We start from the raw sequence: 25,693 nt of genomic DNA, 5'->3' as shown, positions 1-25,693 counted from the left end.
TTTGCAAGAAAGGAACTGCCAGATTTTCTATTATATATTATTGAGAAATAGATAATTATAATTATATTGTTATTGTAGCTATTAATGCTTTCACATTTGAAATAATGTGAAATAGTGCAGCTCTTGCCATTTGACCAAATATCTAGTATCCTGTAGGAAGGCTAGCACTGGATTACTATGGCAAGTCTGCTTCCAATAAGCTGCTGCTTGAATGGAATAAATAATTTTATTAATTGATTGATCTTTTGATTTGAACTAAAAGCCAAATTTTAATTTTTTAATAAAGCACAGGAATAGTAGTTTACAATTATTTTCATAGTTTAAGGTGTTCTTAATTTTTGTCTTCTTACCTTAGGCACTTAGCAAATGTTTTGTCCCTTAAAATCTGCTCAAACAAGGAGTTCCCTGGTGGCTCATGAGTGTCGTCACCACTATGGGTCTGTTTACTGCTGTGGCTTGGGTTCAGTCCCCGGCCTGGGAATTTCCACATGCAGTGGGCTTGGCAAAAAAAATATGCTTAAACAAGAATTTTGTTTTCATTTTTGTTTTTCTTAGGGCTGTACCCACAGCCTATGGAAGTTCCCAGCCTTGCAGTTGAATAGAAGCTACAGCTGCCAGCCTACACCACAGCCACAGCAACGCAGGATCTGAGCCATGTCTGCGACCTACACCATAGCTCACGGCAACACCAGATTCTTAACCCCCTGAACAAGGCCAGGGATTGAACCTGCATCTTCATGGATATTGTCTGGTTCGTTAATCGCTGAGCCACAATGGGAACTCCCTGAAAAAGGCTTTTAGGATACAAGAGTTCCTATTGTAGTGCAATAGGATGGGTGGCATCTGTAGCTCCAGGACACAGGTTTGATTCCTGGTCCAGCACAGTGGGTTAAAGTCCAGCATTGCTGTAGCTGTGGCTAGTCTGATAGCCCAGCAACTCCCTATGCCTTGGGGTGGTCAAAAAAGAAAAAAGAGGAACTATGTCTAGTCACTTATGGTGGAGCATGATAATGTGCAAAAATAGAATGTGTACATGTATGTGTAACTGGGTCACCATGCTGTACAGTAGAAAAAAAATTGTATTGGAGAAATAACTATTTAGAAAATAATAATAAAAGCTGAGACAATGAAAAAAAAAAAGGAAGAAGAAAAAAAAGATTTTAAAGATACAATTATAATAAGTAAACCTTCTGTGATGTGATTATGGATTTGCCAGGCTGTGTGTTTCCTAGTGTGTGTGGCTCAGAATGAGGGGAGGTACGTCACAGCCTCCTCCCTGTACCAGGGCTTGTGCCCCATCCCAGGCTCCTTTTCCCACCTTCATCTTCTGTTATGATTTCTCACTTAAATCATTTGTCTGCATTTAATATGCAGAGATGCCCTTACAAACTTGTAGATTCTTTTTTTTTTTATTGATTCATCCTATAATTTTAAGAACATTTACACCCACGTGAGCATTTCAGCCTGGTGAATGGACACTTTTGATTCTTGAAGTGTCATTATCTGTTCATTACTTTAAGGTAAACCTAAGAATTTAATGCCTTACATAGTATTTGCTTTCTCTATTGGAATATATGTGTAAGTTTTAACTAATGCTGATATGAGGCTGATGATCCTGACAGATCTTATTTTTGTGGAAATTTGGACATGGTTGGAATAATGAGAAGAGATTTACTGTTCTTGCCTATGATTTCAGTTCACATCCAGTGAGCTGGCTTTTGACTTAAGGACAAAAGAGAGTTTGATTTAGAAGGGAAGAGTGTGAGAGTTTTTCTTTTAATTTGAATAGACTAGAAAATACTAGGTATTTTCCTCTATGGCAATTGTCTCTCTAGCTCTTTCTGGGTCACAATGATAAATTATTTGGGGAGACGTTGTGGAGAATTGCACTGGCACTTCTGAATTCTGTTAAACACTTTTTAGAGTGGGAAGTATATTGTAGTTGTTTACTGTCAACTATTATTCAAATAGAGAGGTAGATATGAGCAAGCAGGTTTTGTGCTGTGTATGCTATCATACCATGCTAACTTCTGCCCTGTAAGGGAATCCAGTTAGAATTGTATTACAGTTTTAGAAACATATTTTGGCTCTGTGTTAAACTGACCAGGACTAGGTTTTGTGGGTTTGGAAAAAAACATATCTGAACCGTATGTTTTATGTAGGTTTTGAAATGTAAACTTGAACTGAGAAGATAGGAATTCGGGTCGTAATTAGAAATATGAAATTTTAAATTTTTAGACAGATTTTTCATGCTAGTAGTTTTAGTGTGCTGAAGACTAACATTTTTAAAAGCTGTATTTATAAAAGACTTGAAATTATGCATGGCAGAATGTTCTAGGCTATTTATAAGTGTGGTTCATCAACATCACTTCCAACAAGGTTGCTTTCGAAATATAAAAAATTTATATTTTGGAGGGTTAGTCAGAAGTCAGTGAGTTTAAGGTTATTGCTAACTTTTATCACTATCAAACAAAACAGTGCCATGTATAAAGCAGCCTTCTGTGAAGAAATGGGTTTCTGTCCATTTTTGTGTTTTCAGTGTCATGCGTCACATTCAGATACTCTTTCTCTCCTTAATTCTTCTACGAGAATATAGTGCCTGAAGCCATGGAATAATAGACTTTCTCAATATTAAACACACTCTTTATATAAAAATAATCATAGTATCATACTCTCAACAAAACTTTATTTATTTATTTTTTTGTCTTTTGTCCTTTTAGGGCCGCACCAGAGGCATGTGGAGGTTCCCAGGCTAGGGGTCTAATCGGAGCCACAGCTACTGCAATGCCAAATCTGAGCTGTGTCTTCGACCTACACCACAGCTCACAGCAACACAGGATCCTTAACCCCCTGAGCGAGGCCAGGGATCAAGCCCACAACCTCATGGTTCCATGGTTTCTGCTGCACCACAAGGGGAACTCCCAAAACTTTAATATTTATTGATCAGTTATTTAGTATGTGCCTGGTACACGTCAGCCACTGTTGTAGGTGCTTGAGATTCATCAGTAGGCAGAAAAGGCCTTGCACAGTGTAACTTACGTTGAATAAAGGCTTGTTAAGAGAGAGGGCAGAGACTGATTACATTTCCTTTCTTGTGTAGCTTCTTCTTCCCACCCTGAAGTTTTTTAATTGCCTTTTTCTTATAATAGCTGCTCTTGAAAATAAAACTAAATAGAGTGTATTATTGGTGTAAGAATAAAAAACCCTTGGTTCTATTTTCAGTTTCACTGTAGTCATTAAATCTCCTAGTATATCAGTTTCTTACCCTAAAATGGAAGTGTTGTCAGAATCAGTAGTGTGTCCTCATTGGAGAAGTGCACTATCTGAATGTGTAATTATGTCACCTGGTATTACTACATATATTTGTTTAAATATACAAATGTAAATAGCCCCAGATGCCTAATAAATGTTTATTTTGCCACTTGATTTTCCCATTTTGGATAATGAGGTTGCTTAAGTGAATTGCCAGACATGAATGAAAGCCTGCTTTAGAAATGAAGCTTTAGTTCTTATTGTCTAGCATTTCTTTTTCAAAAATGCTTAGCATTTGTTGAACGAATTTGTCCCTTCCTCACATTGTGGGTCAAGGCACTGGGCTCCGGCATGAGCTGCTCAGCTTAGCTCCCTGCTCTCTTGAGGCTTTCCCCGTAGTGAGGAGACCTAGGCACTAAATAAGCAGTTAACCAGGAAAGACATAAGAACTCTTCTGGTAGCAGTGCTGTAACAGGAAGTAAGTGAGGATATGATAGACTGGGTGACTGCTTGGGGTAATTTGAAAGCACTAAAAGTTAAAAATGCAAAATGGGTATTTTTCAGATACTGTTTTTAAATGGATATAGTAGATACCTTACACTAACCCCTTTTATTGTTCTTTTCCAGTTTGTGAAGTGTGGATATGCAGGCTCTAACTTTCCAGAACACATCTTCCCAGCTTTGGTTGGAAGACCTATTATCAGATCAACCACCAAAGTGGGAAACATTGAAATCAAGGTAATATTTTATTTATTGATAAATGAGGATCAAAACCTGTGAGGTGTTCTTTGAATTAACTAGTTTTAAAATGTGATGCCTTGAAAAGCAAAGGAGGGGAGGCAGAATTTCTTATATTTTAAATTTTATCAACATCTGAAGAAAGACAAAAACTGAAGTTAAGTTCATCTGACTTTTAAGTATGGCTTGATGCCATTACTCTCTGAACGGAGTAAATACTTAGGATTTTTATGTTGATGTGAATACTGTACTAGTGACTTAAAAGTCATATTTCATAATATAATTTTTAAAAGAAATCAGCCTGGTATTTTTATGTCTTTCAACTCCATATATTTGCCATTCTATGTTAGTGTCTCTTTGGGACCTAAGACTTTTTCTTTCCATGTTCTCATGGCCTGATCCCCTACAATTTTATATAATTAGTCTGGAAAACACAGGATGTAAATTTTATTGGTTCCTTTTTCACCAGTATAGTTGATTTCCATAGTGTGCAGGAGGAAGCCGTGCAAGTCTTTCTTTGGCCTTGCATTATTTATCTTACCACAAGGAGCGGGGAGGGAGCGTTGTCCTTGCCTGCTCAGTGTACTTAACATGAGAGACTAGACATTAAGCATAGACTTTTCTCTTCTATTAAAGGAATTGGAAATCAAGTGGGAGTTAAAAATATTTTAGGAGAAAAAAAGGGAAAGAATTATAAAGAACAGTGGTCACCAGTTGACTTAAATTCTTCAGGTGGCCTAGGGATCAGGTTATACAAAATGCAGTAGAAATCAGGGGCCCTTGGAGTTCCTGTCATGGCTCAGTGGTTAATGAATCTGACTAGGAACTGTGAGGTTGAGGGTTCCATCCCTGGCCTTGCTCAGTGGGTTAGGGATCTGGCATTGCTGTGAGCTGTGGTGTAGGTCGCAGACGCGGCTCACATCCTGCATTGCTATGGCTGTGGCATAGGCCAGCAGCTATAGCTCAGATTAGACCCCTAGCCTGGGAACCTCCATATGCTGTGGATGTGGCACTAGAAAAGCCAAAAAAAAAAAAAAAGAAAAGAAATTAGGGGCCCTTTTACTGAATTATCTGTGAACAAGCTAGCATTGTTGGTCCTATCTGGACAGTCCTCAGCAAGACCTCGCTAAATTGTTAGATTATGAATTAGGGTGCACCTCTGTGAACATTTGTTTTGAAATGTCTAGGAAGGTGGTAATAGGTGGTAGAGACTTGCTACTTGGTAGCTCTGCTGTTGGGACTAGAGAATTGAGTTACACCATAATGAATAAAAATATAAACTGAAATTTAGGTTCTGTGCTAATTTTTTTAAAAATTAAAGGAAAAAATGATTCTGGCCTCTGTTTTGTTTTGTTACAATCAGAAGGGACACTCAGTATTGAGAGTTTTGAAGTTTTTTTTAAGGGTCTTTTGGGAATTTTATGCAATTCCATATCCTCTTTTTATGAACTCCTTTCATGCTGATTGAATTCAATCTTAAATGAACTTCAACTTAAAATTTAGCTCATAATGGTGATAAGGATAAACTTTTTAAATTAGTTACACTTTTATTCAGTATCAGGATTTTAAAGAATGGCTTTTTATATAGTTTATGGATAATAACTTTTTTGAGGTATTAAGATACATCACATGTAGCCATTTTTATTGTCCAACATAGTCAAATAATTACCTTTCTTTTTCACTCTCGCTTTTCTTGCTTTTTAAGGCCAAGTGATAGAAATGAAACTAGACGATACCCTAAGAAGACATTTTTGCTAAGGAATTCCCCAGTAGCATTTGCTTGTATGGTTTGTCATTCTGTGTTTGGTTGGCTCACTTCTGTTCAATCTGCTTAATCTTTTAAGTCTTTCAAGTTAATTTGTTCTTCCAGTAGATAATGGTGAAAGAAAAGAGACCTGTGTCAGATTTAACTTGACTGCTAGAGGCTGGAAAATCAACTCTTAAACACCTTTTACTTACTCAGCCAGACCTTTTCTGCTATTTATTTTCCTTAATTAAGGTTCTTAAATTCAGTAATGAATTAAAGAAATTTGACTTTTTGGAATTCCTATGCCTAGTGGATTGACTTATACTTTTTGTGTCTTGTTAGCTAAAATGTGGTAGACTGAAAACTGGAAATTTAAATTGTTTAATGAGTTAATATTCGTTCAGGAGTGATAACTGTCCATGTTAATTTGGCCCTAATTATTAACTCCGTAAACTATAGTAGTACTGCATCTGACCTCAACCTAATTTGTCTCTATTGCTTGTATGTTTAAAAATTTCAGTGAGGATTTTATTTAGGCCTTTTCTGACTCTTACTTCTACCTTCTCTCTCTTCACCTTTCTTGACCTGTTGAAGTAGAATAACAAAAAGATGGTAAGTGAGGTTACACACATGCTCTCTGTTTGTTTTCCACTTTTGCTTGGTGGGACAGTAGTTGTTGTTTTGTGTCCCTTTAGTATTGGGGAGGGGGGGGTAATTCCATATTTTAATTTTAAGTACTTTGATTTTTAACCTTTTCCATTGCTTCAATTTGGTAGCAACTAATTAAATCCTATACTTTCCTGATTGCATACAATGGACCAAACCAGAACTAATTACTAACATAGTTTTGAATTGTTTTCTTGTGTTTTTTGTAGATGAATGTTACAATTAAAATGGAATGTGGTGTGCGTTATCTTAGAAATTAAGTAGCTTTATTTAGGATATGTGTGATCCAAAAAATTGGGATGAAGTCTTGCATTTGGATAAGTCCATTTTATTGGCCGATGTTAAATTGAACATTGCCTGTCATAGCCTATATATATACACACACATATATATTATTATATATTTGTGTATTTAATAAACTGAGTAAAATTTTAATGTGCAAATGAACTGTGGATAGGAAAGGAGGAGAAAAAGAGATTGACTTGTTTGCTGCATTATCCTTATTGATGAGCAGATTTTACAACATTATCTGAGTATTAATAAGAAAAAGGGGAAAGTTTTCTAAGACAACTGATTTTCCCTCTAAATAAATACCATTGTGTGGCACCTTTTTCTTTTGAACTAGAAGCTTATTAGGCGCATCTCAGGCAATTGACTCTTTTATTATATTTTTCTATGATAGTCTAAGTGCATCTATAATAAATATTTTCAACTTTGTTTTTAATGTTATTTGTAAACAGCTTTGACAAAGATGAATATCAGGTATTTCAAGTGATATATATATATATATATATATTTTTTTTTTTTTTTTTTTTGCTTTTTAGGGCTGCACCCACAACATATGGAGGTTGCCAGGCAAGGTGTCCAGCTGGAGCTACAGCCGCAGGCCTACACCACAGCCACAGCAACTCAGGATCCAAGCCTACACCACAGCTCACAGTAACGCCTGATCCTTAACCCACTGAGCGAGGCCAGGGATCGAACCCGAAACCTCATGGTTCCTAGTTGGATTTGTTTCTGCTGTGCCAGGACGGGAACTCCAAAATGAAATATTTTAACTAGTAGTAGCAACCTTTTGTGAAGTTTTCTTTTGAATAAACAAAAACATTTACAAGTGGAAATTTCTGTATTTATCCTAAATAAAAGATCATGCATTTGTTTTAAAATCCTAAGGAGATTAGGAAAAAAGTGTACTTGTAGAGAACAGTGTAGGCTTAATTAATGTTTTTTATGAAATTTCGTTCTAAGAATTGTGGTTTTAAAGTATATTTGATCTATTTTCCTTTTTGAGGTGACATTGTTCAAAATGATTCTTGGCAAATCTCATCTACATTGCCTACTTTTCGTAAAATATAAATGTGTTTAAAACAGCATTTGAGACAGTTACTCTAATTTTTCATTCTTTCAGGTAATAAGTGATGGTTTAGGCTTAAGGTCCAGTGATGAGGTGGGTGGTAAAAAACTAAGGCCTGATTTGATTGCCTCTTAATTTTATTCTTAGCAGTGAGGGCAAGTTACATAAAGCTCTTAGCATTTGGGAATTTTGGAAGTTGAAATGTTCTAGGGGAAACTATGTTTTAGGATTTTTTTGGATTAAAATTTTAGATATGGATAAACTTTTGAATTAGGTAGCTTGAGTTACTCAAGAATATTTGCACAAATCTGATAAGTTAATACTTGTTTTCTTCCATTTTAAATGTCGTCTTTGTTCAGAGGGATGGTAAGATAATTTAATGCCAGATGTTTCTTTCAGTTAATTCTTTAGAGTATATGTCCTAAAAGTAGATACAAAAGGCTTTTATTTTGAGTTGGCATTGGATCAGATATATATATGCAAGCCCCTATTCTTGCATGGAATAAAAACTAAATATTCTGATGAAATCAGACCAGACTTGCTAAATTTGTTGATATAAGAATGTATATCGATGATATAAACCATCTAATTATCTAATCTGTTATAACCTTATATAACACAAAGAAAGATACATTCTAAAAGAAAGTAACAAAATTGTATATTAAATTATATTAATGGTCATATGTACTTGGAGGTATAGATAACTCCCCCTAACATTTTATTAAGAAGTATTTAAAATATACAGCAGGAGTTCCCGTCATGGCTCAGCAGTAACGAACCCGTCTAGGATCCATGAGGATTCAGGATCAGTCCCTGACCTTGCTCGATGGGTTAAGGATCTGGCGTTGCCTCAAGCTGTGGTGTAGGTCACAGACGAGTCTCAACTCCTGCTTTGCTGTGACCGTGGTGTAGGCTAGCAGCTGCAGCTCCGATTCGACCCCCCTAGCCTGGGAACTTCCATATGCTGTGGGTGTGGCCATAAAAAAAAAAAAAAAGATTTAAAATAAAATAAATATACAGCAAAATTGAGGGAGTTTTACAGTGAAACTTGCAGATTCTGACATTAATATTTACTATACTTATACATCACATATCTATCCATTTATCCATCATCAGTCCATCAATGTATCTCATTTTTTGATGTATTTGAAATTATCAGTATACCTCTCACTAAGTAATTCAACAAATGCATGTAATTAACTAGAGTTCACAAATACACATTTTTAGTTTTGCATTTTTTTATCAGATGATTCTAAAAAGTTAATATTTAAGAAATTTGGGTATTAAGTTGCAGTAAATTAAATTTATAAGAAAATTGTTGCAACAGAGAAGTCTTAGTGAACATTTCTAGCATCTGCTTTAACTTTGTTTTTGCTTTTCGCTGTTGCCTTCAGTGGTGATTTTCCAGAGATCTGGTTTTGGGGTTTTTTGTTTTGTTTTTTTAGAGTCCTGGTTTAGCTCTTATCTTTTTTTTTTGAGTTGTTATTTTTTAAAGTTTTCAAGTCATATATATTAAACCTCTGTTTTAAAACATCTTAAAGTCTCGCAGCAAATAGTAGCTATTTCTGATACAAGGATTTTTTTCTCTAAGTTGGATTCATCCATATATGTAGAAATCAGGATTGTTTAATATTTTGAATAACTGATTTCTAAAATAAGTTTAAATTCTGAGTCCTCATTAGCTTTACTATACATACAAAATACGACTTTTCAAATGTGGGTCATCTTAAGTACGCTCTCATTGGAGACAAGACTTGTGAGTATTCTGCTTTATGTGTGATAGCATAGCTTCGCAGTATTTAAGATTGAAAGTGTTGCTGAGATAATTTCAAAGAACAGCTGTTTCTCTGTGTCTTAATTTTTTGTATCTATACAAATTGTCATTCATCTTTGTGAGGCATGTATAGAAACTTAATTTCAGTTCTAATTTAGACATATATAGATAGGAGTTTGTGAAATTTACAAGTTATGTGGTACATATATCCATTATTGTAGTGTAATAAAAATCATTTTATTTTTTGCTTCTCATTGTGCTTTATAGTACCTACACTTATCATTTTGATATTTAGTACAAAGAAATGTGCTGCATGCATTGAGCATTTTTCTACAAGTTTTTTTTTTTTCCCTGATGTGCTATCTCACATATCACAGGCCTTATTTTTTGAACATTTGAGCAAAAGAAACAGCTGAAACCTCATACAAAACCCTCCAAAATATGAAAATGTGGGGTTTATTTGTGCTAATGCTCTTCTTTTGGAAACATGTGTGTTAAAGGTAAGGTCAATTTATTGCTTTAAACCACCTTGTACATAAAATGTACTTTTCATAATTAAGCTTTGCAAAGCATTGTTCATGAAAGAAAAGATCTCTTTAACTTGTGGAATGAAGAACTTTATCTGAAAGTGCCAGAAAGATTAAAATTAATTATTCCCAAGCCTTCCGAAATATCATGGGAGGATAATTTTCTGAAGGCATTTTATACAAAAATTTGGTCTAAAGCTTTGATATGGTTTTCTAGGACCTTATGGTTGGTGATGAGGCAAGTGAATTACGCTCAATGTTAGAAGTTAATTACCCTATGGAAAATGGCATAGTACGAAATTGGGATGACATGAAACACCTGTGGGACTATACATTTGGACCAGAGAAACTTAACATAGATACCAGGAATTGTAAAATCTTACTCACAGAACCTCCTATGAACCCAACCAAAAACAGAGAGAAGATTGTAGAGGTAAGTTTTTAGATGAGTTGTGCATATATGTGTTTCTGTGGTGTGATGGTAAAGCCAATTGTTTTTTTCTTTCATCTTACCATTGTTGTTGAGAATGGAAAGGATAAAAATAATTGTTATTTCCTCCCAGATGCTATTTACTGAGCACTTAACTATATGCTAGTCATTATTTACAAGTAGAATATATCAGTAAACAAAACAAAATCCTGCTGCCATGGAGCTTACCTTCTAGCAAGGGAAAACAGACCACACACACACACACACAGAGTTAATTGAATGGTTTGTTAGAAGATAATAGATGCAAAAGCGTTTTAAAAAAATGTAGGTTAAGGGGCAGATAGGGAATGTGGGGAGGTTGTGTTTTTCATAGGATGTGATGGTACAAGTCTGTGAGAAGGTGATGTTTAAGTAAAGACAGAGTAAGGGAGTTAGCCAGAGCACTCCAGGCAAAGGGAATACCTGGTGTAAAGGTCTTGAAATGGGAACAAGCCTGGCATATTAGAGAGTCAGCAAGGAAGCCAGTGTGGGAGAGCAACAGGAGATGAGGTGGAAGGAATAATGGGTCAGATGACCTGGGGCTTGTGGCCTCTTACAGAGGAATGGAGGGCTCTTACAGGGAAGGGACACATTCAGATTTAGGTTCCTGTTGACTGCTGTGTTGAGTGTAGAACATAAGGAAGTGAGAGTAGAAGAGAGACCAGTTTGGAGACTTTTTCAATTATCTAGGCAAAAGATAATGATGGTTAGGATTAGGGGTAATAGCACAGAAGGTAGTGGGAAGTGGCCAGATTGTGGCTGTATTTTGAAGGTAGGACCAAAAAATATTCTGATTCCTTAGGTATGGGTAACAGAGGGATAACTCCAAAGGTTTCAGCTTGAGCAGCTAGAGGATGGGGAAAGATTGTAGAACAGAATTTGGAAGGCAGATGGGTCAGGTAGTCAGTTTTGGGCATGTTAGGTCTTCATTAGTCATCCTAGCAAAAGTGTCAAGTGGATGGTTACCTGTCATGTTCAGGAGTAAAGTCTGAAACAAGATAAAAATTTGAGAGTCATGAGGATATAGATAATATGGTTCCCCAAATAAGTGTTGTTAGCTATATAATATATATCATTCCTTATGATTTATATATTTTTTCCTAGCAACTCCTTAAACTATGAAAGATGGGCTTTATTGTATTAGTTTATATTTTAATTGAATTTTAGAACTTTCTAAGTGATTTACAATCACTAATACTTTGTGATGGATAAGTAATCATTGTAATTGCTATTTATTTTTAGTAGCACATTACAGAATCAGATGGCAGAGATTTTTTTTCATTAAACTAAAAAATTACTACACAAGGAAACCTCTTTAGGAAGGTAACACAGTACCAGGATGAAAATCAACTTCTCTTTCAAGCAAAAGTTTAGGCAGATGACATTATGCCTGAGTGCCTTTTCCACTAACTAGCATTTGACTAGGACACATACTGTTTTAATCTGCGAAAATGACAGGACTTCGTCTTTCCTCACTCTAAGGTCTCATATTTGTTTAATACTCCTTTTACTTGTGAGTGCAAACTTGGCTATGATTCATAATGCCCTACTTTAATCTCATCCAGAGAGTCATTTTAGAACTACAAATACTTTCGAATGGTTTTATAAAAACAAATTCTAACAGGCTGTCAAGTTAATAAATGCAAATACAGTTGAACCCTGAACAGCAAAGCATTTAGAGGTGCCAACCCCTCTCAGTGAAGATTTACATATAACTTTATAGTTGGCCCTCTGTATTCAAAGTTCTCCATCCCTGGATTCACCCAACCTCAGATCACATGGTGGTGTAGTATTTATTTATTGAAAAAAAATCTGCAATTAGATGTACCTGTGCAGGTCAAACCTGAGTTGTTCAGGGGTCAGCTGGATAGCATCACTCTTCCTTTTTCATCCCTGTGGAGGGGAAATAAGGATGATGGAATAGAATAGTAGTTAGAACATCTAGTTGCTGGAGTTCCTGCCGTGGTGCAGCGGTAACGAACCTGAGCACGTGGGTTCGATCCCTGGCCTCACTTAGTGGGTTAAGGATCCACTATTGCCATGAGCTGTGGTATAGGTCACAGTCACAGCTTGGATCCTGAGTTGCTGTGGCTGTGGTGTAGGCCGGCAGCTACTGCTCTGATTCAGTCCCTAGCCTGGGAACTTCCACATGCCGTGGGTTTGGCCCTGAAACAAACAAACAAACAAACAAAATCTGCTTGCTTAATTGCTGAGTATTTCAGAGTTGTAAGATTTAAATTCTGTATAATTGTCATTGTGGTCAGTTGCAAAACTTATAAATATCTAGATATTCAAAGTGGTCATCAGCACTGCCAGCAAGGAGTGCTCACTATAGATGACAGAAAAAATCTTGCAGGATGTTCCCATCCCACCTGCACTACAGCGAAAGAGCAGGGTTGTGAGCAGAGAGGGCGTGAGGAAACTCCTCCTTGCCCTGTACCTTGGCTGAGGGGAGCTGCAGCCTTGGCACCAATAAGGAGGGAGGGCTCAGCAGCTGAGCGGCTTCTCTATTGCCAACATTCAGGAATGACTGTGCTTATTTTTGTTTTCCTGCCCTGCTGTTTTACCACTTACTTTTTTTTTTTCTTAAGTTGCTGTAGGTAGAGCCATAGTCTTGCTTGGCCCAGTTTGAGGGAGGGCGATGGGAAGGGCCAGCAGTTATCAATTTCTATAGTTTGTCTTTGAATTAAGAGTTATTTTCCTTAAGGGACGTCATTTGAGAAAGGTTTGTTCAAAAGTGCAAAGATTTCTTTTATTCTAATCAACCATTAACTAAAACACTCAGAAATCTTTGTTTTGTAGCATTTATGAAATACTTGGGGACTCAGTGTACATTCAGAAGTCTGTCCCCAAGCATTTCATAAATGTCCCCAAGGTTGGAGCTCTGTGACAGCAGAACTTAAAACAGAGACGAGAAGAGCTGAAGAGAGTGGAGGACACTTGGGTCCTTTGATTCTATTTTGGGCAACTAATCCACTCTGAACATCAAGAAAGCATATAAATATTTATTATATAATATCTAAATATCTAAATACCAATCCCCCCCTTTTTTTCATTTTCAGGTAATGTTTGAAACTTATCAGTTTTCTGGTGTATATGTAGCCATCCAGGCAGTTCTGACTTTATATGCTCAAGGTAGGTGAAACTTATCTTCTAGAGTAACCAGTTTAGCAAACATTTATTAAGTATGTTTTATGTCAGAGTGATTTTATTTTTCCTGTAAGTTGTAAATCCCAGAAAAGCATAATATTTATATATCCAAATGTTTTCAAATATATATTCACATATTTCCACACTTCGTAAAACTTGTCAAGTAATATATATACAATTTAATTTTCTTTACTCAACGGTGAAGGACTTAAGGTAAAAAGAGACTACTCAACTTTTTTAAAAGTAGGAGGTTCTTTCTTTTAGGCTACTTAATGTTAAAAAAAAAAAAACAAACATGTGGAGAATGAATTGGCATACAGGTTCGATCCCTGGCCTTGCTCATAGGGTTAAGGATCTGGCATTCCTGTGAGCTGTGATGTAGACCAGCAGCTATAGCTCCGATTCGACCCCTAGCCTGGGAACTTCCATATGCTATGAGTGCAGTCCTAAAAAAAGCAAAAAAAAAAGAGAGAGTCACAAAGGTTAGTATAAAATCATGTTTGTCAAATACATAATGGAGTAAATACAAAAGAAAAGGCAGACATTTGGGAGTGCCTTCCTGACTTTTAAAGTGAACTTCATGGAGGAGGCCTATTCTCTTCTCTTCTACTGCCATTGGGAATAAAACATTAGCCATGTAAGGAAAACTCCTTATATCCTGATGGTCTTATGAAGAACGTAAGGGGTCATCAGATATGTGCCACAGAGTCTGTTAGGCACTGAAAATGTAAAGATGCCCTTAAGGACTTCGTCTAATAAGAAAAAAGATACAGAAATTGATTCAGCATGTCCGAGGTTTCTGAAGGAGGTGACAACTGAATTAAGTCTCAAGCCTTAACACTTAAGCAGTATGTATGGCAGTACAGTTGGCCCGTCAACAATGCAGGTTTGAACTATGCGAGTCCATTTATGCATGGATATTCAGTAGTAAATACTGCAGTACTACGTGGTCTGTGGTTGGGGATGCAGAGGGCCAACTATGAGTTATATGCAGATTCATAACCTTCATGTTCAAGGGTCAGTTGTACTTAGAAAACCAGCCTTAACATTATGGTGATTCATCTGATTCTGCACATGGATTAGTGAAAATCACTCTGCCAAAATACATACTAGGTTTTTAAACTGTCTTTAGTACTACGTATAGATACTAAGAAAATACTTACTTGGGAGAATTAAATTTTTAAAGAACCTCTATTTCATTCACCAAGTGTGGCATGTGGCTTGCTTTCTGTTTCGTGGAGAGGATATGGCAGTGAGTAAGCTAGTCAGTAAACCACATGTGGTCTTCTTGCCCTTATGGCAGTTACAGTCCGCTGTGAGTAATTAGTACTTGTCAGCATCTAGGTAATTTTGTTTCATTTTTTTAAATAGATTTTAGAAATTTTTTTTGAAAATACTTTGTAAAATAGATACTAAAATTTTTTGAATCTAAGCTTTGATACTGGAGATAATAGTTCCATTTAGGAAGTAGGATTTCTATTGAAATGAATTTTTGTTTTAACTGTATTTGAATAAAATGGCCTTAACAGATTTTTCTAGCAAACATTCATAAATTTATTTCTGTCCAAGAAGATATCCTGTCTTAACTCCTGATATTTAGCTATTTTTGTTTAATTGTTGAATTCTTAATTTCGAGAGATGGTAGTCCAGTAATATTAATCAAAAGAACTCTAAGCTGTGGAAAATTGTTCTTAAACAAGGCGGCTAGTACTACCAGTTAAACCAAAAAAAAAAAAAAAAAGGTAGGAGCATTCAGAGCCAGGAAATGTTTTTGAATAAGAAGTGACACAGTGATTCAGGAAGGTGTGTGTGACTGTATTTTGCAGACAGGATTGCGGGGAATAGCTGGAATAATGAAGGCTGAGCTGGAGGTTAGAGTGGTCAGGAAGGTATCAATGGAAAGGTAAGAACTAGATTGAGCTTTAAAGAGTCCTTAGGAATCGAAGTGGAAAGAATAGATAATTTGGTGACAAAAGGATGTGGCACTGGAAACGGGTCAGACATGTACAGGGCAAGGCCAGTACATAACCTGGTGGGAGTGGTGGAAAATAAGGTGAGGCTGGATGGGAAGGTCTGCTTAGAAAATAAAATATGTAAATTCTTGCTTTAGTTGATATTACTGGGAGTATTTTTTGAATTAATGATATTATGGAATCCTCTTATTTGCAATAGAAAATCTCTTGTTTAAAAGTATGCAAAGGGAGTGCAGCAGGTTAAGAATCTGGCATTGTCAGTGCAACAGATTAAGGACTGGGCATTGTCACTCCAGGGGCTTGGCTTGCTGCTTCAGCAAGGGTTTGATTTCTGACCCAGGAACTTACGCATGCTGTGGGAGTGGCCACCAAGAATAAATAAATGTTAAAAAAAATAAAAAATAAAATTATTGGAGTTCCCATTGTCAGCTCAGTGGTAACGAACAGCACTAGGATCCATGAGAACGTGGATTTGATCCCTGGCTTTGCTTAGTGGATTAAGGATCCGGCATTGCCGTGAGCTGTAGCGTAGGTTGAAAACGCAGCTCAGATCCTGTGTTGCTGTGGCTGAGGCATAGGCTGGCAGCTGCAGCCCCGATTCAACCCCCATCCTGGGAACTTCTATATGCTGAGGGTGCGACCCTAAAAGACAAACAAAACAAAACAAAAAAACCCTATTATTAGAGTATTTAAAACTACTAGAAAGTGTGAGTTAGAAAAAGTTTTGTTTTGTTTTTCCTGAATTAACCCTGGCACAAAAGGTGAAACACTAATTTGTAGCCATTTATACTTGCAGATAGCACATATGGGAAGCAGGGCAGTTTCTTTGCCATTTAACAGTTTAACTGACATTGTCTTTTTGGTTTCTGGTAAATAATTAAAATGGTCCTTTCCCTAGTCAAGATGAATTGTTCTCAGATTTCTAGCTATCTAGTATCAACTGGAGTTTTCCAAGCAACATAATTTTGAACCTACTATATGATGAAAATAATAAAGAGCTAGATTATTTCAGCAGGTTCACTATCAACTCGTGTAATACTACCTTTCACAGTGGTTTTCATAGAAGTTATCTGTGATACTTTAGAAAATTTTACTTTAAGGGAATTCAAGGTTCAAGATGAAGTCGAAAAGGAAAATAAGGACAATGTTGTATTTTTTAGTCACAGGTCTAAGGGTCTGTTTCTTCCCAGCTCCAGGGGTAGCACATGATTAGACTAAAATCTCCCAGCAGGCCTATGAGAGAAAGAACACTGACTTTAGTGTCTGTGTTTGAGAAATAAACTGCATGGTAAGTAAATAATAAAGAAATGTTGGTCTTAGACTTTTCTGGTTGGTGACATTTCTAGTTCAACTTCTTTGCTAATGTTTGAAATCTGCTGGCTTTGATTTTTCTGATTTGGCTTTTTATTTATAACTTCATGGTTATTACACAGGTTTGTTAACCGGAGTAGTGGTGGACTCTGGAGATGGTGTGACTCACATTTGCCCAGTGTATGAAGGCTTTTCTCTCCCTCACCTCACCAGGAGACTGGATATTGCTGGGAGGGATATTACCAGATATCTTATCAAGGTAAGAAGAAGAAAATCTCACAGAATTAGAGTTTGTAGTTTGTGTTTACCAATTTAACACAAAATTGAATGTGTCATTCTAGGATTCTAGATTCTAGATAATCTGTATCACTAGAGAAGTGGTGCGGTTACCTCATTATTCATGTAAAAATCCATATGAGACGCACACATGTGGTCTCTTGTATACTAACGAGAGTCGATCATTGCATAATTATATTTGCTATTCCCGAGGAATGAGTTGAGAGGTATTCAAAGATGGAGAGAGACCAAAACTTCCTTGCGCAACTTAGGCAGCCTTTCTGCCATAAAACCTTACTTCGAACAAGTATATGTTGAAGTTTACTTCTGAATATGATTAGTTATAATTTTCTTTAAAACATTGCTGGATAAAGTATTTAAGGCCACCATTTGGAAGCCTGTAGGGTTTTTTGTAATATGAAGAGAAAAGAAAGTTTAGAATATTGTTTGTACCAGAGTTCTATAGTTGGTGTATTCTCTCCAGGTCAGTGGCTCTCAGGGACATTTGGCAGTGTCTGAAGACACTTTTTTTAGTTGTTACAACTTTGTCGGAAGGCTCCTGAACATCTTACAATGAACAGGGCAGCCCCCACAACAAAGAATTATAAGGTCCAGGCAGAGCCTACTTGCCTGCCCACTTGCATCTCTCACAAGCATCTTAATAAATCTATTTCTTGGAGTTCCCATGGTGGTGCAGCAGAAACGAATCCAACTAGGAACCATGCGATTGCAGGTTCGATCCCTGGCCTCGCTCAGTGGGTTAAGGATCTGGCATTGTCTTGAGCTGTGGTATAGGTCCCAGACGAGGCTCAGATCCTGAGTTGCTATGGCTGTGGGGTAGGGTGGCAGCTGTAGCTCCAATTAGACCCCTAGCCTGGGAACCTCCATATGCCATGGGTGTGGCCCTAAAAAGCAAAAAATAAATAAATAAATCTATTTCTTGCCACAGATTTGCCAAAAAAAAGAATTGTAAGGTCCCTATGTCATTGGTGCTACTGTGGATAGACTATTCCAAGGTGATGTCTATGCAGTAAATTGTGACATTCGGTTCCTTTAGTCTCATTTATAGCAATAATGAGGTTGTTAGTGAGAAATGTAATACTCTCATTCTAAGCCCAAATTCTCCTGAGGGTGACTGCCAGAGGAGTGCCCATAAATTTTCTTTTGAACATAAACACAAAGATTAGGGGATTTATTATTTTTTTTTAAGTTTATATATGAAAAGTCCAGTGTGTTTATGAAGCATATTACATTTTTTTCCATCAGCATGTTGAATTCCTTTATAAGTTATTTAACAAATGCTATTGCCCATCTAATATGTGTCAGACATAATACTAGAGGCTAGGGATAAAACTTCTTAAGACCAAGGGGGTTTTTCATGAATTTGACATTGTTTGAACAAATTGCAGATTTTAGAAATCCAGTGCTAAAATATTGTTTATTAATAGACTTGCCTGTTTATCAAAACTATCTAAATATTGGTACTCTATACTCATTTTTAAAGCCAAAGTGCTCCTTTTGCTCACTTTTTATTCATGAACTGTTAATTTTGTTATTCTCTGTGAAACTGAAATACATCTTTTAATGGTAAGTAATATTCCCATTTCTGAAATAGAGCTAAGGATCCACTGTCTTTTGCATTTGTTACTGACATGACATATTTAGAGAGTATTAGTCACTTTTGCAGAGTTGAACTCATTCTGATTGTGAATTACTGCTATTTCTTTGTACTAGCTACTTCTCTTGCGAGGATATGCCTTCAACCATTCTGCTGATTTTGAAACGGTTCGCATGATTAAAGAAAAATTGTGTTATGTGGGGTATAATATTGAGCAAGAACAGAAACTGGCCTTAGAAACCACAGTATTAGTTGAATCATACACGGTAAGTATTTCCAATATTCACTTAATTTATATGTGGTTTTAAAATGGACAACTGTGATTATTGGAGTGTGTTTAAAGAGGTTTTCTTGGAATCCAGCTTTTTTGTTTGGGGTTGTTACACATGTGCAACCTTTGATGTCTTTCTACATTAGGATTCTATGATTTAAATATTTTAGGACACCATATAATGTAACATAGGCAAGAATCATACTGCTTTTCTACCTTAAAATACAACTAGATATGAGATGTTATTTTGAGATTCTGGTATCTCGAGTAGCATTTTCAGTATGAGTTTTACGTAATATTATTTCTCAAAAATCAAAATGGGAGTTACATTGTCAGATAAGTTTGGAAGAGAGTCGGTCTCACTTTACTGAAGGGCCTCTCATATACACTGATTTGCGTATGACTACAGTATTCTTCAGCATTTCATGGGGCTGGTGTTTTGTTCTAAGATTCTTTGGGAAGTAGTCATCCTATAAGATTGCTTTAATAATTCAGTAGGTGGCAGTCTTCCTGACTTAGTATTTTCTTAATGAAATATTCAAAACAAATGTTAACTTGAAATTGTAACTAAAGAGACATAACCCAGTTATAGTTTACACCAGGGGAGTTGGTCCTGCCTGAAAATTGTTTTTTTGTTTTGTTTTGTTTTGTTTTTTTGCCACACCCACTGCATGTGGAAGTTCCCTCTCCAGGGATCTGAGCCATAGCTGCAACCTGTACCATAGTTGCAGAGTTGCCAGATTCTTAACCCACTGTGTTGGGCCGGGTCTTGAACCTGTGCCTTAGTAGTGACTTGAGCTCCCACAGAGACAACACTGGGTCCTTAACCCACTGCACCACAGTGGGAACTCCAATCCTACCTGGATTTTTTTTTTTCTCTCTTTTTTTTTTTTTGTCTTTTGAGGGGCCCACCCGTGGTATATGGAAGTTCCTAGGCTGGGGTCGAATCAGAGCTGTAGCTGCCAGCTTCCTCCACAACCACAGCAATGTGGGATCTGAGCCACATCTGCGACATATACCACAGTTCACGCAATGCCAGATCCTTAACCGACTGAGCGAGGCCAGGAATGGAACCTATATCCTCATGGATCCTAGGCGGGTTCATTACTGCTGAGCTACAGCAGGAACTCCCTACCTGAATTTTTAATGTATTGCTATCTTAAGTCTATCATTTTCATCTGGGTATAAACTCTTTCCATATTGCATCCTTGATACAGTATTTACTAAAATGATATTGAGTAATAGGCAGTAAAAGCAAGTAGTCTTAAGTTCATCTGTTTAATATAAGTTTGGCATATCACAGATATGTACAAAATAGTCATTTAGAAAAAGGGGAGTTCCCGTCGTAGATAAGTGGTTAACGAATCTGACTAGGAACCATGAGGTTGCAGGTTCAATCCCTGGCCTTGCTCAGTGGGTTAAGGATCCGGCATTGCTGTGAGCTGTGGTGTAGGTCGAGGCTGCTCGGATCCCACGTTGCTATGGCTTTGGCGTAGGCCGGTGGCTACAGCTCTGATTAGACCTCTAGCCTGGGAACCTCCATGTGCCACTTGTGCAGCCCTAGAAAAAGACAAAAAATAAAAAAATTTTTTTTAATTTAAAAAAAATTTTAAAAAAGGAAGTTCCTCTGTGGTTCAACAGGTTGAAGATCTGGCATTGCCACAGCTGTGGTGCAAGTTGCAACTCCAACGGAGGTTTGATCCCTGGCCCAGGAACTTCCACATGCCACAGTGTGGCCAAAAAACTAAATAATTATAAATTAAAAAAAAATTATTGTAGTATAATTGATTTACAGTGTTCCTTCAATTTTGGCCATGCAGAATAATTTTACATTTTTATAAGCTACATTGTTTAATTTTAGAAGATGCTCATCCAAATAGTCAGTAAGCTAACACTTTGGAATTTAATGAGCTTCATGTTTTCCCTGGGATTCTTTCCTGAAGCCTTCTTGATAGTTTCCGTAGATTTATAATTTGTTATCTATCTGACTTTGAAAGAAAGTGTCATGAGGCAATGGATAAGGGAACTAGAAATGAAAGACGTATTAATTTCTTCTCTCTCTCCTTAAAGGATTTGAGGTAGGTTAAAAAAACATATGCAATAAGTAAAAGTGAACTATAGACTTGTGGTTGCCAAGGCAGAGGGGAGCAGTGTTGGATTGGGAATTTGGGGTTAGCATGGATAAACAACAAGGTCCTAGTTTATAGCACAGAAAACTATAGTCAGTATCCTCTTCTGACAAACCATAATGGAAAAGAATATGAAAAAGAATGTGTATGTAACTGAATCACTTTGCTGCACAGCAGAAACTAACACAACATTTAAAAAAAAAGACTGTACTTCAATTAAAAAAAAAAACCCAACCCAGTGAACTGATGAGTGAGAGCAGACAAAGGCTAGGATAAGATTTGGTGTAAGAAATGGGCACATAGGGTTTTAACAGTTCCAAGAGGTGAGTAGTTCCTAGGCAGGTGGCCCCAGGCTGGCCTGAGCCAGAGCTTTGAGAGGAGCCTCAGCATCAGAGGCTGGAAGGGCGACAGAGAGGTATTGCTAAGTAAGTCTGCCATGTAAAGTTTTTCCATGTATATATATCTGGGGTGATTTCATGTAAAGTTTTTCCATGTATATATATCTGGGGTGATTTTAAAGTCATAGGGTGATTGTGTTTATTTTTAAGAGTAAATTTTTTAAAAGAAAGTTGATAGAATTTATAAAGATAATTCTAGAGTTTTTGAAAATATGATTGTACATAAAAATATGATTGTACATAACTGTAAACAGTTACAGCAAATACAGAATAGATGTATTGAAGAACTTGCTCTGTGATACTTTGTCATGTTGGAAAGTCATTTTTGGAATCTAAATATAATAATATTAGTTTAAATATACTGTTAGAAATATTAATGAAAATTAATTTGACAGAAATGTGTCAAATACCACACATAAGCATGTTTGTTATACTTGGATCAATCCAGTGAATTTTGAGGGAGTTTTTGTTTAACATCTCTCATTTAATTAAATGTAAACATGTAACTTAAGGAGTTTTCTGCACAAGGTCATGTTGTGATAGTATCTGACTTATTGTTCAAATCTTATTTTAATAGAACCTAGTAAGTAGGATATGGCAGAATTCCCCAATAAAAAATACTCTATATCAATATTCTTTAAGCTTTTTTGATCTTAGAATTTTTTTGGATTAAGTGATTTAACAAAGTTTCACCCCAATATAAAGTGTTTTGAAACTCAAAATAAGTTTTCTAGAGTAAATACTTGGTGAAGGAAACTACTTTTATTTATTTATATAGGACTGAACCCACAGCACATGGAAGTTGCCAAGCTAGGGGTGGAATCAGAGCTGCCACTGCCAACCTACACCACAGCCACAGCAACACCAGATCCTTAACCTACTGATCTGGGGGCCAGGGATCAAACCTTTATCCTCATGGACACTAGTTGGGTTTGTTTCCACTAAGCCACAAAGGGAACTCTTGCTGTGGTGCAGTGTTAACTGTCTGACTGCAGTGGCTTGGGTCGCTGCTGAGGCAAGGCCCTGCAAAGTGAGTTAAAGATTCGGCATTGCCACAGCTTGTGGCATAGGTCATGGTTGCAGCTCACATTCCATCCCTAGCCTGGGAATGTCCATATGCCATGGGTGTGGCTTAAAAAAAAAAAAAAAAAGGAAAGAAATAAAAAAAGGCGGAACAGAACATGATAAAAACATTTTTTTCTTCTTCTTCTTTTTTTTGGCCAAGCCCACAGCATTTAAGTTCCTAGGCTAGTGATTGAACTGGTACCACAGCAGTGGCCCAAGCTGCTGCAGGGACAAGGCTAGATTCTTAACTTGCTGTGCCACAAGAGAAATCCTAAAAACAATTGTGTTAGTGTATTTTATTATCTTTTTTTTTTGTCTTTTTTCAAGAATGTATTTTAGGCAAAATGCATTACTGATTACAATTTTGGTTATAGAACAGGTGTGTTTGTAAGTACTAGTGTGTAGAGAACACTGGGAACTTTTAAAACCTGTTGCTAATATCTGGTTGTTCTTGGTTTCCAGCTCCCAGATGGCCGTATTATCAAAGTTGGGGGAGAGCGATTTGAAGCACCAGAAGCTTTGTTTCAGCCTCACTTGATCAATGTTGAGGGAGTAGGTGTTGCAGAATTGCTTTTTAACACAATCCAGGCGGCTGACATTGATACCAGGTACATTAGAAATGGCTGCTTCAAAGTTATGTATCAGAAATAGGTGGAATATAAATAGGATGACCATGTTGTCACCTGTCTCACTCATGTTTTTGAGAGGATGACACTGGATGTTGAACAACATATTGTGTTCTCAGATGCCTCTTTAAACTTGTTTTGAAATAAACTTAATTTGAAGTAATTTAAAATTTAAAAGTTGCAAGAATAAACAGAGAACTCCTGTATACTCTTTGTCTAGTTTTCCCATTTTACTGATTTTAACGTTCTGCATGTTTGCTCTGTCACGCTTTTGCTTTTGTTCCCCTTGAGCCATTTGAGAAGGTTGAGTGCATCAATCCTCTTTACTCCTTAATATTCACTTCGTGTTTCTTAGGAATGAGGCTGCTCTCTTACAACCACGGTGCAGTTATTGAGTTCAGGGGGTTGAGTACTGACATGCTTTTATCTCCCATCCATATTTCAGTTTTGTCCACTGTCCCAGGAATGTCCTTTACACAGTTTTTCTTTTCCCCAGTAAAGGATCAAATCTAGGACCACACATTGTATTTAGTCGTCATGTCTCTTAGTCACCTTTTATCTGCTGTAATTCCTGTCTTTCATGACATTGACATCTTCAGTTTGGGTTTGAATGTTTTCATGATTAGATTTAGGCTATGTGTTTTTTACCAGAATACTACTTATGTGATGTGTCCTTCTCAGGTTATCATATCCAGAGGTGATGTTTGTTCCTTATTGGTGATATTAGTGTTAAGCTCTTGATGAAGTTTCTTATTTGCTCCATTGTACAGGTTTTCTTTTCTTTTCTTTTTTTTTTTTTCTTTCCTGATTTGTAAGTAATTTGTGGGAAAATGCTTTGAGACTCTAAATCTCGTGTTTCTCATCAGACTCTCCCCCCGCCCCCAGCATCTCTTGATAATTCTTGTCTAAATCCATTTTTAACATGATGGTTGCAAAAGGTGATTTTTCTAATTCCATTATTCCCTCTACATTTATTAGTGGGCTTTCTAGCATAAGGAAGTGCTTTTCCTTCTCCCTTGTTTTCAGTATGGGCTTATGACTTTATTCAGTGGATTATAATTTGTTACTGCCTTATTTTATTTTGGTGCTAAATTGTTCCTGATTTGGCCTATGAGAGTCCCTTCAATCAGGCTCCCATGTCCTTTGATGTGCTCGCATCTCTTTTTGAGCACATTTGATTTCATTCTGTTTTGTAGTACAGAGGATATTCTTGACTCATCTTTAATTTTGGTTTTTGAATAGGCAGAACATTTAACAGTAGAGTCAAAACTGTACATGGAGTTCCCTCATGGCACAGTGGGTTAGGATCTGGCATTGTCATTGCATCGGCCCTGGGTCAGTGCTATGGTGTGGGTTCGAGTCCTGCCCTGGGAACTGTCACATGCTGTGGATGCAGCCAAAAAAACCGCAACTATTCAAAAAAACATATTCAGAAATATTATTCTACCCTCACCTTGTCTTCTGCCCTAATCTTCTCCCTGTGTTTCTTATTTTCTTATACAAAAGGTAGTATACTATAAATACTCTTCAGCACTGCTTTTTTTCATTTAGTCTATCCTAAATGGTCTTTGCCACTTCCTGGTGGTTGTCCTTATTTCTTTTTCTGGTTGCATACTTTTTTCTACTGTGTACATAATATCATGATTTATTCAGTGGATCTTAGTTATTTAGGTAGATTCTTTTTTTCTCTTTTTTTTTTTTTTTTGTCTTTTAGGGCCTTACCCCTGGCATATGGAGGTTCCCAGGCTAGGGGTCTAATTGGAGTTGCAGCTTCCAGCCTACACCGCAGCCACAGCAACACTGGATCTGAGCCATGTCTTCGACCTGTACCACAGCTCACGGCAACGCTGGGTCCTTAACCCACTGAGCGAGGCCAGTGATCAAACCTGCGTCCTCATATATACCAGTCACATAGGAATTCCTGTTTAGGTAGATTCTGATATTTCTGCTGGCAAGTAATGCTGCAGTTAATAACCCTGTGGACACTATCTTTGTATTGTTGGACGTGCGTATTCTGAAAAAAATGTCCTGAGGGGGAGTAGTTGGGGCCAAGGGTGAATGTGTGTGGTTTTGTTATTGCTCAGTTCCCTTCTGTGAAGGCTGCGCTCTTTTTCTTTCCCACCAGTAATGTACGAGGGCATGTGCGTCCCCACAGCTTGTTCAGAGTTTGTCAGCCAAAAAGCTGACAAAAAATACTTTGATGCCAGTCTGATGAGTGAGAAATGATATCTTGGTGTAGTTTTAATTTATGTTTCCCTTAAGTGTGAAGTTGAGCATATTTTTCTATGTCTGTCTTCCTGGTGAATTACCTGTTTGTGCCTTTTGTCTGTTCTATAGAATTTTTGTAAT

At 36.9% G+C, this 25,693-nt stretch overlaps 1 protein-coding gene across 5 annotated transcripts in view; it reads left to right on the top strand.

Annotated features, from left to right (window-relative positions):
• The window catches only part of ACTR2 (actin related protein 2), a 37,937-nt gene that overhangs the window by 4,462 nt on the left and 7,782 nt on the right, over positions 1-25,693 (top strand). For 3 of the 5 annotated variants that reach the window (XR_014839319.1, XR_014839318.1, NM_001134354.1), the window contains 6 exon segments: positions 3,880-3,990; positions 10,276-10,491; positions 13,590-13,662; positions 17,084-17,220; positions 18,972-19,121; positions 23,181-23,326. Coding sequence is in view for 2 of the 5 variants with exons in the window: in NM_001134354.1 (NP_001127826.1) it covers positions 3,880-3,990; positions 10,276-10,491; positions 13,590-13,662; positions 17,084-17,220; positions 18,972-19,121; positions 23,181-23,326 (833 nt within the window). In the remaining 3 variants the exon portion in view is untranslated. 5 annotated transcript variants of the gene reach the window in all.

Source organism: Sus scrofa, chromosome 3, assembly GCF_054392235.1.
Source record: "Sus scrofa isolate SSC_HxYL_T2T_F1_AM1 chromosome 3, Sscrofa_HxYL_maternal_Yorkshire_Landrace_v2.0, whole genome shotgun sequence".
NCBI lineage: Eukaryota > Metazoa > Chordata > Mammalia > Artiodactyla > Suidae > Sus > Sus scrofa.
This window is presented reverse-complemented; position numbering and strand designations above follow the sequence as displayed.